Source organism: Pseudophryne corroboree, chromosome 6, assembly GCF_028390025.1.
Source record: "Pseudophryne corroboree isolate aPseCor3 chromosome 6, aPseCor3.hap2, whole genome shotgun sequence".
In the NCBI taxonomy this organism is placed as follows: Eukaryota; Metazoa; Chordata; class Amphibia; order Anura; family Myobatrachidae; genus Pseudophryne; species Pseudophryne corroboree.
The window spans coordinates 119,216,349-119,230,041 of NC_086449.1; the positions used below are offsets into that span (position 1 = coordinate 119,216,349).

Consider the following 13,693-nt stretch of genomic DNA (forward strand, 5'->3'; position numbering starts at 1 on the left):
GATCTCAATCCAATTTTATACTTTCTTGTCAAATTTTTCTCTATTTCACGTACATTCTTGCTCTCTTCTCACACTCCTATATTCCTTTATACTCACACTCTGTTTAATATTTTCTTTCACCGTACTTTACTCGGTTTTCACTATTTCCAGTTTACTTTTTTTCTCAAAAACTCACTCTCACTTTTTTTTTTTATACTCTTTTCCTACTCGCTTCCTAACACCCATTTTAGTAAAATCTCACACTCCCTTCATGGCTTCTTCTCACACTCCCGAGTTACTCTCCTCTTCTCATTTCAAATTCCACTCTACTCTCTCCTCATCTCACACTCTCCTCTTACTCTTCTTCTCATCTCATACTCCCTTCGTAATATTGTCTTCGCTTGTCACGCTCCCTTCTTACTGTCCGCTCATCTCACACCTCCCCTTTTAGTAAAATCTCACACTTCCCTCATGGCTTCTTCTCACATCGCCTTATTCTCTTCTCACACTCCCTATTCTCTTTTCACTGTTTTCTCACCTCACAACCTCCCTTTTAGTAAATCTCACACTCCACTCATGGATGCTTCTCACACTCCCTTATTCTCGCCTTACACACCCCTCTTTTCTCACAATCTGCTCTTGTTTTTCATCTCACACTTCCCATCTCATATCACACTTTCACTTTACTCTTATCATTCTCACACTCCCGTTAACTCTATTTTTATCTTTATACTCCCCTTACAGTCATATTAGTTTCCTCTCACTCCCCTTTTTGCTTTTTATACTAAGTGTTGGGTTCTAAAACCCGGCGTTACTCAATGGACTTATGCCCAAAATTGAAAAGGGCAATGCTTTTAGTAGCAAAACACGACTAGTAAATGCATTGCCCTTTTAAATTTCGGGCATAAACAAGATGGAAGCCCTGGGTTTTACAACCTGATGCTTAGTAAATAAATCCCTTACTATGTTCTCACACTCTCCTCTTGCTTGTTCTCACACTACCCTCTTACTCACTTCTCGCCCTCCCCTCTTACTCTCTATCAAATTAGCATTTAGTCTCTTATTCTTCTATACAACTCTCTTCTCTTAAATATTATTTTTTTAAATCTCTTTCCCTTCCGCTCTTAATATTCTCTTTTGCTTTTTCTTCACTCTTCCAATGTCACCTCCATGTTCCCTGTCTCCCCAGGCTCTCTCAGTGGCACAGACCGTATTGAAATGAAGATGGCTGTTATATCAGAGCACCTGGGTCTGAGCTGGGCCGGTGAGCTTACATACCAACACTTACAAACAGATATGCCCCTCACACAAACTATATATAACATGGTGATAAATATCATTCTAATTTGCTACATATCTAGAAAATAATACAATCAAATATAATGATGCAGTGCAATTTTAATCGAGCACTCACTAAAAGCGTATGTATACATGATATTATAATGTCCCATTATTTAGATAAATGATTGAAGAGTCAGCCTACTGATTAAAATGTATTTTCAACATTCAAGAGCAATCAGTAAAATGTAAGCAGTGTATTCTTTTTATATAGGTGTAGTAGTAACTTCCTGCAGCATGTAGCTGTGGTGTCTGCCTTTAAACTGGTTTATTATTAGGAAATGTTTCTCTGGTGACTTTAGTCACAGGGCACCACCTCTATAAGGTGGGTGACAGGTCAGTACTTCAGTCATATAATGGGAAATAAGCAACCAGTGTCTCTCCAGTTGTTTCGGAGCTACAGATGTGCCTTCTGCCCCTTCGCCTATTGGCGCAAGTACCATGCTACATATTTTTTTCTTCAACTTTGCGACTTTCTCCTTTATTTTGCTTCTTTTCCCTCAGATTTGTATTTTAGATCAAATGTAGTGTACACGGTACTAAGACTATTTCTCTGACGTCCTAGTGGATGCTGGGAACTCCGTAAGGACCATGGGAATAGCGGCTCCGCAGGAGACTGGGCACAACTAAAGAAAGCTTTAGGACTACCTGGTGTGCACTGGCTCCTCCCTCTATGACCCTCCTCCAGACCTCAGTTAGAATTTTGTGCCCGGCCGAGCTGGATGCACACTAGGGGCTCTCCTGAGCTCCTAGAAAAGAAAGTATATTTTAGGTTTTTTATTTTCAGTGAGATCTGCTGGCAACAGACTCACTGCTACGAGGGACTTAGGGGAGAGAAGCGAACCTACCTGCTTGCAGCTAGCTTGGGCTTCTTAGGCTACTGGACACAATTAGCTCCAGAGGGATCGAACACAGGCCCAGCCTCGGTCGTCCGGTCCCGGAGCAGCGCCGCCGTCCCCCTTGCAGAGCCAGAAGCAAGAAGAACGTCCAGGAAATCGGCGGCAGAAGACTCCGGTCTTCATTAAGGTAGCGCACAGCACTGCAGCTGTGCGCCATTGCTCCCTGTGCACACCACATACTCCGGTCACTGATGGGTGCAGGGCGCTGGGGGGGGGGGCGCCCTGGGCAGCAATTAGAGTACCTTAAGAGTGGCAAATCACACATAATATAGCCTAATAAGCTATATATGTGTAAAATACCCCTGCCACATTATGATTATAAGAGCGTGAGAAGTCCGCCGAAAAAGGGGCGGGGCTATCTCCCTCAGCACACTGGCGCCATTTTCTCTTCACAGTGCAGCTGGAAGACAGCTCCCCAGGCTCTCCCCTGTAGTTTTCAGGCTCAAAGGGTTAAAAAGAGAGGGGGGGCACTAAATTTAGGCGCAAATATGTGTATTATAGCAGCTATAAGGAAAAATCACTGTGGGTAGTGTGAATCCCTGCATTATATAGCGCTCTGGTGTGTGCTGGCATACTCTCTCTCTGTCTCCCCAAAGGACTTTGTGGGGTCCTGTCCTCAGTCAGAGCATTCCCTGTGTGTGTGCGGTGTGTCGGTACGGCTGTGTCGACATGTTTGATGAGGAGGCTTATGTGGAGGCTGAGCAGATGCCGATAAATGTGATGTCACCCCCTGCGGGGTCGACACCTGAGTGGATGGACATGTGGAAGGAATTACGTGACAGTGTCAACTCCTTACATAAAAGGTTTGACGACATAGCAGATGTGGGACAGCCGGCTTCTCAGCCCGTGCCTGCCCAGGCGTCTCAAAAGCCATCAGGGGCCCTAAAACGCCCACTACCTCAGATGGCAGACACAGATGTCGACACGGATACTGACTCCAGTGTCGACGACGATGAGACTACTGTACATTCCAATAGAGCCACCCGTTACATGATTACGGCAATAAAAAATGTGTTGCACATTTCTGATATTACCCCAGGTACTACAAAAAAGGGTATTATGTTTGGGGAGAAAAAAGCTTCCAGTGGTGGAAGAACTAAATGTGTGAAGAAGCGTGAGTTTCCCCCGATAAGAAACTGGTAATTTCTAAAAGGTTACTAATGGCGTACCCTTTCCCGCCAGAGGATAGGTCACGTTGGGAGACATCCCCTAGGGTGGATAAAGCGCTCACACGTCTGTCAAAGAAGGTGGCACTACCGTCTCAGGACACGGCCGCCCTAGAGGAGCCTGCAGATAGAATGCAGGAGGCTATCCTGAAGTCTGTATATACACACTCAGGAATTATACTGAGACCAGCTATTGCTTCAGCATGAATGTGCAGTGCTGCAGCTGCGTGGTAGGATTCTCTGTACCTTAAGACAGGGACACTATATTGCTAACCATAGAGCATATTAAAGACGCAGTCTTATACATGAGAGATGCACAGAGGGATAATTGCCGACTGGCATCTAAAATAAACGCAATGTCCATTTCTGCCAGGAACTCGGCAGTGGACAGGTGATGCTGATTCTAAAAGGCACATGGAAGTTTTGCCTTACAAGGGTGAGGAGTTGTTTGGGGATGGTCTCTCGGACCTCGTTTCCACAGCTACAGCTGGGAAATCAACAGTTTGCCCCATGTTCCCTCACAGCCAAAGAAAGCACCGTATTATCAGGTACAGTCCTTTCGGCCCCAGAAAGGCAAGCGGGTTAAAGGCGCGTCCATTCTGCCCAGAGGCAGAGGTAGAGGGAAAAAGCTGCAGCATACAGCCAGTTCCCAGGAACAAAAGTCCTCCCCCGCTTCCTCTAAATCCACCGCATGACGCTGGGGCTCCACAGGCGGAGCCAGGTACGGTGGGGGCCCGTCTCGAGAATTTCAGCGACCAGTGGGCTCGCTCACGGGTGGATCCCTGGATTCTACAGGTAGTATCTCAGGGGTACAAGCTGGAATTCGAGACGTCTCCCCCTCGCCGTTTCCTCAAATCTGCCTTGCCGACGGCTCCCTCAGACAGGGAGGCAGTGCTGGAGGCAATTCACAAGCTGTATTCGCAGCAGGTGATAGTCAAGGTACCCCTTCTTCAACAGGGACGGGGTTACTATTCCACAATGTTTGTGGTATCGAAACCGGACGGTTCGGTGAGACCCATTTTAAAATTGAAATCCTCAAGTTCAAAATGGAATCGCTCAGGGCGGTTATTGCAAGCCTGGACGAAGGGGATTACATGGTATCACTGGACATCAAGGATGCTTACCTGCATGTCCCCATTTACCCCCCTCACCAGGAGTACCTCAGATTTGTGGTACAGGACTGTCATTACCAATTCCAGACGTTGCCGTTTGGTCTGTCCACGGCACCGAGGGTATTTACCAAGGTAATGGCAGAAATGATGATACTCCTTCGAAGGAAGGGAGTTATAATTATCCCGTACTTGGACGATCTCCTTATAAAGGCGAGGTCCAGGGAACAGTTGTTGATCGGAGTAGCACTAGCTGGGGCAGTGCTACAACAGCACGGCTGGATCCTGAACATTCCAAAGTCGCAGCTGGTTCCTACAACGCGTCTACTGTTCCTGGGTATGGTTCTCGACACAGAACAGAAAAAAGTGTTTCTCCCGGAGGAGAAGGCCAAGGAGTTGTCATCTCTAGTTGGAGACCTCCTAAAACCAAAACAGGTGTCAGTGCACCATTGCACGCGAGTCCTGGGAAAGATGGTGGCTTCTTACGAAGCAATTCCTTTCGGAGGGTTCCATGCAAGGATCTTTCAGTGGGATCTGTTGGACAGGTGGTCCGGATCGCATCTTCAGATGCATTGGCTGATAACCCTGTCTCCAAGGGCCAGGGTGTCGCTGTTGTGATGGCTGCAGAGTGCTCATCTTCCAGAGGGCCGCAGATTCGGCATACAGGACTGGGTCCTGGTGACCTCGGATGCCAGCCTTCAAAGTTGGGGGGCAGTCACACAGGGAAGAAACTTCCAAGGACAATGGTCAAGTCAGGAGACTTCCCTACACATAAATATTCTGGAACTATGGGGCCATTTGCAATGCCCTAAGTCAGGCAAGACCCCTGCTTCAAAACCAGCCGGTGCTGATCTAGTCAGACAACATCACGGCGGTCGCCCATGTAAACCGACAGGGCGGCACAAGAAGCAGGATGGCAATGGCACAAGGATTCTCCGATGGGCGGAAAATCATGTGTTAGCACTGTCAGCAGTGTTCATTCCGGGAGTGGACAACTGGGAAGCAGACTTTCTCAGCAGACACGACCTCCACCCGGGAGAGTGGGGACTTCATCCAGAAGTCTTCCAAATGATTGTACACCATTGGGAAGGGCCACAGGTGGACATGATGGCGTCCCGCCTCAACAAAAAGCTAAAATGTTATTGCGCCAGGTCAAGGGACCCTCAGGCGATAGCTGTGGACGCTCTGGTAACACCGTGGGTGTACCAGTCGGTGTATGTGTTCCTTCCTCTGCCTCTCATACCCAAGGTACTGAGAATAATAAGAAGGAGAGGAGTAAGAACTATACTCGTGGTTCCGGATTGGCCAAGAAGATCTTGGTACCCAGAACTTCAAGAAATGATCTCAGAGGACCCATGGCCTCTGCCGCTCAGACAGGACCTGCTGCAGCAGGGGCCCTGTCTGTTCCAAGACTTACCGCGGCTGCGTTTGACGGCATGGCGGTTGAACACCGGATCCTGAAGGAAAAGGGCATTCCGGAGGAAGTTATCCCTACGCTAATTAAAGCTAGGATAGAAGTGACCGCAAACCATTATCACCGCATATGGCGGAAATATGTTGCGTGGTGTGAGGCCAGGAAGGCCCCAACGGAGGAATTCAGCTAGGTCGATTTCTGCACTTTCTACAGTCAGGGGTGACTATGGGCCTAAAATTGGGTTCCATTAAGATCCAAATTTCGGCTCTATCGATTTTCTTCCAAAAATAACTGGCTTTACTACCTGAAGTTCAGACATTTGTTAAGGGAGTGCTGCATATTCAGCCCCCTTTTGTGCCCCCAGTGGCACCTTGGGATCTCAACGTAATGTTGGATTTCCTAAAGTCGCATTGGTTTGAACCACTTAAAACCGTGGAACTAAAATATCTCACGTGGAAAGTGGTCATGCTGTGGGCCTTGGCTTCGGCCAGGCGTGTGTCAGAATTGGCGGCTTTGTCTTGTAAAAGCCCTTATCTGATTTTCCATATGGATAGGGCGGAATTGAGGACTCGTCCCCAATTTCTCCCAAAGGTGGTTTCAGCGTTTCATTTGAACCAGCCTATTGTGGTGCCTGCGGCTACTCGTGACTTGGAGGACTCCAAGTTGCTGGACGTAGTCCGGGCCCTAAAAATCTGTTTCCAGGACAGCTGGAGTCAGAAAGACTGACTCGCTATTTATCCTGCATGCGCCCAACAAGTTGGGTGCGCCAGCTTCAAAGCAGACTATTGCTCGCTGGATCTGTAGCACGATTCAACTTGCACATTCTGCGGCTGGACTGCCGCATCCTACATCTGTAAAAGCCCATTCCACGAGGAAGGTGGGCTCTTCTTGGGCGGCTGCCCGAGGGGTCTCGGCTTTACAACTTTGCCGAGCAGCTACTTGGTCGGGGTCAAACACATTTACTAAATTCTACAAGTTTGATACCCTGGCTGAGGAGGACCTAGAGTTCGCTCATTCGGTGCTGCAGAGTCATCCGCACTCTCCCGCCCGTTTGGGAGCTTTGGTATAATCCCCATGGTCCTTACGGAGTACCCAGCATCCACTAGGACCAGGGCTGTTTCTAGCCAATTTGGCTCCCAGTGCAAGATTTAAAAATGCGCCCCCCCATGACATAAAAAAATGTGCACACACACACACACACACACCTAGATGGGAAAAAAAAACTTGCACGCGCACCCGACAAGGGGGCGTGGCCTCATCTAAATGGGTGTGGTCTCATTTAAATGGGCGTGGCCTCGTCTGAAAAGACTACCTCACAATCCAGTTTTTGACCCTGCTCCAACAGATCACGACCACCACAGGAAAAGAAAAATTTTACTATATTAAGCCCCACACAGTAATGCCCCCTGCACCATATTATGCCACACACCACAATGCCCTTGATACATTAAATCCCCACACTACGGCAGGCAAGAGTCCCCATTTCACACATTACGGCAGGTGTCCCCATTTTACACATTGAGAGAGAGAGAATACTTACAGAGGCGATTACCGCTCTTCGGCCTGCCTCACCAGTCACTCCTCGCGCCGGCCTTTCCATCTTCCTTACTTGGATCCCCCTCTGTACTCCGCTCGGGGGGGGGGGGTTCGCGGAGTGACGGGGTTGCATCGTGACACAACGACGCAACCGCGTCATTCCGTGAAACTCCGCCCCCCGAGCAGGTTACTCGGGGAGAAATAGGAGGGGGAAGCAGGGAGCCACAGTCAGTGCCGCGGCGGGCGCCCAGTGCGGTTGCACTGCTCGCCTGCCCCAAGAAACGGCCCTGACTATGACGTCAGAGAAAACAAGATTTTACTCACCGGTAAATCTATTTCTCGTAGTCCGTAGTGGATGCTGGGCGCCCGTCCCAAGTGCGGATTGTCTGCAATACTTGTATATAGTTATTGTTTAACTAAAGGGTTATTGTTGAGCCATCTGTTGAGAGGCTCAGTTATATTTCATACTGTTAACTGGGTATACTATCACGAGTTATACGGTGTGATTGGTGTGGCTGGTATGAGTCTTACCCGGGATTCAAAATCCTTTCCTTATTGTGTCAGCTCTTCCGGGCACAGTATCCTAACTGAGGTCTGGAGGAGGGTCATAGAGGGAGGAGCCAGTGCACACCAGGTAGTCCTAAAGCTTTCTTTAGTTGTGCCCAGTCTCCTGCGGAGCCGCTATTCCCATGGTCCTTACGGAGTTCCCAACATCCACTACGGACTACGAGAAATAGATTTACCGGTGAGTAAAATCTTATTTTTGTCACAAAGTAATTGGCAGAATTCAGTCCCTTCCTCCCCTGCATAATGCAGTCAGAAAGTTTAACAGTTTTGCATAAAACAATTCCCACCTATAACAATGAAACAAACCAAAGGTCCACTGTCCCCTACATGCAGGCAAATATAAAGTATATATTAATGGCATTCACAAGAAGACAATTGTTTCAGAAGCTTATTAGAATGAAGATAATTAAAATAAAGTCCAAGCAGCCACAGTGTCAATGCCCCATGTCCAATGAAGTCCTGGAAACGCAGCATAATAAGAACCTGATGTATCACAAGGGATTAGGTATCATATAGTTGGGATTATTGTTAGAAAAATATGAACTCAGTGGTGGAATTACATGCATAATTGTAGGATAAGGCTTTTTTTGGACACAGTGTTGTGTCTAGTATAGACATGCATATCTAGAGCAGACAGGGTGATGTGACTAGCATGGGCATAGGGGGTAATTCAGACCTGATCGCAACAGCAAATTTGTTAGCAGTTGGGCAAAACCATGTGCACTGTACGGGGGGCAGATATAACATGTGCAGAGAGAGTTAGATTTGGGTGGAGTGTGTTCAAACTGAAATCTAAATTGCAGTGTAAAAATAAAGCAACCAGTATTTACTCTGCAGAGAAACAAAATAACCCACCCAAATGTAACTCTCTCTGCACATGTTATATCTACTACACCTGCAGTGCACATGGGGGGGTCATTCCGAGTTGATCGCTAGCTGCCGTTGTTCGCAGCGCAGCGATCAGGCTAAAAATCGGCATTTCTGCGCATGCGTATGCACCGCAATGCGCACGCGCGACGTATGGGTACAAAGGCATTTGTTGTATTGCACAGGTTCTAGCGAAGTTTTCAAGCGCACTGACGGTCGCAAGATTGAAAGGAAGGGGTCGTTTCTGGGTGTCAATTGACCGTTTTCAGGGAGTATTTGCAAAAACACAGGCGTGTCTGAAAAAACGCAGGCGTGGATGGGCGTTCGCTGGACGGGTGTATGATGTAAAATCCGGACACGAATATGCTGAAGTGATCGCAAGTGCTGAGTAGGTTCAGAGCTACTCTGAAACTGCACAAACTGTTTTTGCAGAGCTCGGCTACTCATGCTTTCGCACTTCTGCTAAGCTAAAATACACTCCCCAGTGGGCGGCGGCATAGCGTTTGCACAGCTGCTAAAACTAGCTAGCGAGCGATCAACTCGGAATGACTCCCATGGTTTTTGCCCAACTGCTAACAAATTTGCTGCTACGATCAGGTCTGAATTACCCCCATAGTGCGGTGTCGAGGGTGGCATATATCGCATTGATAGAGGGGGGGTATCTAGTTTAGATGGTATGGTGTATCTAGCATGGACAAGATGCCAAGTCTATCATTGAAAGAGTGGGGTGTCCTAACATGGATAGGGTTGTACATATAATTTGACGGAGTGATGTGTCTAGCAGGAATGAGGTAATGTGGTTATTCAGGATAAGGTGGTGTGTTTAGCAATGATAGGGTGGTGTATCTAGATTTGACAGATTAGTGTATATAGCATGAGTGAGGTGAAGGGTCTAGTGTGGATGAGATGATGTTTCTAATCTAGTGTTAGTATGGGCATTGTGGTGTCTTTAGCTTGGACTGGGTTTGCCTTTAGCTTGGCCCGGGTGGTGTCTTTAGCTTGGCCCGGGTGGTGTCTTTAGCTTGGCCTGGGTGGTGTCTTTAGCTTGGACTAGGTGGTGTCTTTAGCTTGGACTGGGTGGTTTCCTTAGCTTGGCCTGGGTGGTGTCTTTAGCTTGGACTGTGGACTGGGTGGTGTCTTTAGCTTGGACTGGGTGGTCTTCAGCTTGGACTGGGTGTTGTATCTAGCTTTTAAGGACAAAGTCTCTAACATGAATAAGGTAATGTGTCTAGTGTGGATGAGACTGTGTAACTAGTGTGGATGAGATGAAGTGCCTAGTATGGACATAGTGGTGTGACTAGCATATATAGGGAGGTGTATCTAACTAAAATGATATGCTTATATAAGTGTGTTTTTTACACCACACTGTCCAATAAAAACAATAAAATTGTTTCAAAACACACTCACAAAAGCATATCCTTTTGGCTAGATACACCTCCCTAAGGACCAGATTCTGAGTTGGATGCAGTGCCGATGCCACATGCAGTTGCCCTATGTTTTATGTTTGGCGCAGAACAGATTTGGAACTCAGGATCTCTTAAATTTGGTGGCCCGCATTCCTGCAAGGTAACAGAAGAGTGGCTAAGCAGATGGGTGGCACTATAAAGACGCACAGCCGCTCACACAGGGGGCCATGGACAAATGAAGAATCAGCACCAACTATAGAGCTGGTGCAAGTATGCATGGTGCGTCTAAAGATGCACTGAGCTGGAAATTCTCCACGGCAAGATACTGCAAGTGGGCATCCCAGCATTATGAAAATCGGCCACATTGTTAGCACTAAAGATACAGCCGTATACGACCCAGAACCAGCCCCTGTGTATCCCAGACACACTTATGTCCATGCTAAGTACACCACCCGTGATCATCCATGTGCAGTAAGGCTGCCAGTCTTGTCCTGTTCTTGTTGTCTGCGTTTCATTGAGTTGAATTTGACAGATACTGTAGATTTGGTTTACCTTGCTTTATATTACATGTCTTATTTATTGGCAATAATGACACTTTGTGGTCTTCATTGTATGTCGGTATTTCCACTAACTGACATACAGATGTAGCTGCGTTCATCTACCAGGTGCGCACACATCACGGGAGCGACTTGCCGCGACTGGACTTGACTATTCACATCTAGAGATAACACAATACATTTCCTATGGGCTCATGCATGCAAACTCACACATGCGTCCATTCGCGGCACACTTTCCGCGATCCCTTTGCATCGCGGCAAAGATGAGTGTGAATACATCTGTAGACATCATCCTTATTAGATGCTATTGTAGGTTGTAACCTTACAGTGTGTTGGAAATTGTTCCTTGCCCTGGAGCTGTAAGATGAATCCGGTATGGTTTGAGGTTCTTTTGAAGACATTACTGGTTTGCATAGTTTGTTACAGCTTTCAATATAGGTAACCATTGGTTCTTAAGCTGTTGTGGAACTACTAGTCCTAGGTTGTCTGCTTGGACTTGTAGTTTGGAAATAGTGGGAGAGATACATGTTGTATACGTTTTGTGACTGGATTATGTAATCTGAAGGTATATATAGGTAGATCTCACATGACAGCTTGTTCCATGACTGCTGTCCCTAACAAACAGCTACACGAAGTGGGGCAGCCATTGTGTGTGTGCCGGAATTTGCATGATAATGCGGCTACCAATTCCATAGAGACAGCTGACACCATAAACAACAAAGCACTACTCCTAGAGAATTATTGGGCTGCTCTCTCCAGCCCTAAAAATAGCTTTCCACACTGTAGAAACTTTTGAAAAGCTTCCAACTGGAGCTGTTCGTTGACATTATCTAGGCATACTTGAATAATTGCAATTAATTAAACATTTTGCGGCACATTCACTGCCAGTTTCAGAGTAAAATCATAACAAAATAAGCCCTGCACAACCCTGACTGACACGTACAGAAAAGCCTGTATGTAGGCAAAACTCCACCCCTACTGAGTTGGTCCTGTCCTGTGAAAATGGTGACATATGGGAGGAATGACATGCAATTGCTGAATTTATTCCAGCCCCAGTCATAACACTGCGACTGTTGCTTTTGGATTAAATATCAATATATAAAGCACTAGAGAGTATGAAACAGTCTTTATAATGCAAGATCTCCTTGATATTCGTCATAGTATTTACAACATTTGTATAGTTAATATGTCCTGCACCAGAAAATTGTCCTTGCCCAAAGACTTCTCCCCTGAACTATGTGAGGAAATTGGATGCACTGCTCCTTACACTTTGTTGTTGCGTATCATCATCTGTGGCAGGAGACAGAGAGGCTTACGCTACTGTCATTGTTGCACTTCACTCGCCTGTTATGTTCTATTTGCCCACAGTTGCTAGTGCAATAAAAAAAATACGAGGTGTCACGGAATAAATGTTTTCATACACTTGGGTAATTTTTATTTGTTAACAAAAGTGTACAATCAACATGACTGTGTCCTATTTACAGAGTTGGCCCGTGAGCTACAGTTTGAGATGGATGACATCAACAGGATTCGAGTGGAGAACCCAAACTCGTTGCTGGAGCAGAGCATAGCTTTATTAGAACTCTGGGTATCGCGGCAGGGTTCCAACGCAAAGCGTAGGTACACTCTGGGTGGCGGCCGCCCACCCGCTGTCAGTGAGACTTTAGTATTTGGCTGCTTCATCTGTATATTAGTGAACAAAGACCTATTTAAAGAGTAGCCTGCACTTGGCGGAGGCACCATACTGTAGAGTAAACCACTATTTATGAGAATGCCTCATGGCTCACTGATAGCATTAGTTTCTATTTTTGAATATTGGTTTGGCCCAATAAATTGTTTGGTGCGTGTGTGTGTGCGCGTGTGTCGATGTGCACACACATTACTAATGGTGATGGAAATGAGTCTGACAGAAAATACATGTAAAATGATCATATTTCTGGAGGTATAAAGAGCTGTGTGTACCTGAAGCTTGCACACTTCCATATTGTCAGGATACGCGCCAAGTTTAGGGCAGGTCGTCATCAGCGAGTGTATGTACCAGCCCTATAGCAGGTGCAAAGGTTACGCCTCCTAACAATTGTATATGCGTATTTGTGTGATCACTCACTTACTGACCTTTGTGAGAACATTCCATGTTCCATACATCCTTGTTCTGCCCCTTAATTATTTGGGTTTGATATAGGTGAAAGGCATGCAGGTCTGCAATCGCGCATATGTATACGGTCGCTATCTCAGTATATGCGATGATAAAAGGAGCAGTTATGAATTAATATATTACTTACTTTTCTCAGACACTAGAAACACCAATTTGTTTCCTTTTTAATAAAATCTAGTCCAGTATATTACATTATCATCCATAAATAGTTGTTTATTAGATCCATGCCCAGATCTACATTATGGGGTATATTCAATTAAAGTCGGATCCATGCCGACATGTATTTGTCGGAATGGATCCGACAACCCCTATTCAATCCCATCTAAAATCTACTTTTTCAAGTCGAATTTTAGATGGGACCCGGAGGAGGCGAGGGAAGGCGAGCCGCGGGAGGGGACAGCCGGCGGCATCCAGAGGAGATCAGTGCTACGGAGTAGCGCTGCAGCAGGATGTCACTCACCCGCCCGACATCACGGTAGCTTCCACCCGGCTCCAGCAGCGTGCTGGAGCTGGGTGGAAGCTGCCGTGAGGTCGGGCGGGTGAGTGACATCCTGCTGCAGCGTTGATCGTAGCGCTGATCTCCTGTATGCCCGCCCGCTGTCACCCCGTCTCCCTGCGGCTCCACCCCCCCCCCCCCTCCTCGCCTCCTCCGGGTCCATCTCATTCCGACATCATTTTGATGTCGGATTGAGATAGTCGA

At 46.8% G+C, this 13,693-nt stretch overlaps 1 protein-coding gene across 7 annotated transcripts in view; it reads left to right on the forward strand.

The window, feature by feature from the left end:
- ANK1 (ankyrin 1) overlaps positions 1-13,693 on the forward strand; it is a 451,795-nt gene that overhangs the window by 355,243 nt on the left and 82,859 nt on the right. For 6 of the 7 annotated variants that reach the window (XR_010180528.1, XM_063931753.1, XM_063931754.1 and 3 more), the window contains 2 exons: positions 1,169-1,243; positions 12,323-12,454. Coding sequence is in view for 6 of the 7 variants with exons in the window: in XM_063931753.1 (XP_063787823.1) it covers positions 1,169-1,243; positions 12,323-12,454 (207 nt within the window). In the remaining variant the exon portion in view is untranslated. The remainder of the gene's footprint in view (positions 1-1,168; positions 1,244-12,322; positions 12,455-13,693) is intronic. The other variant, XM_063931756.1, reaches the window with a different exon arrangement.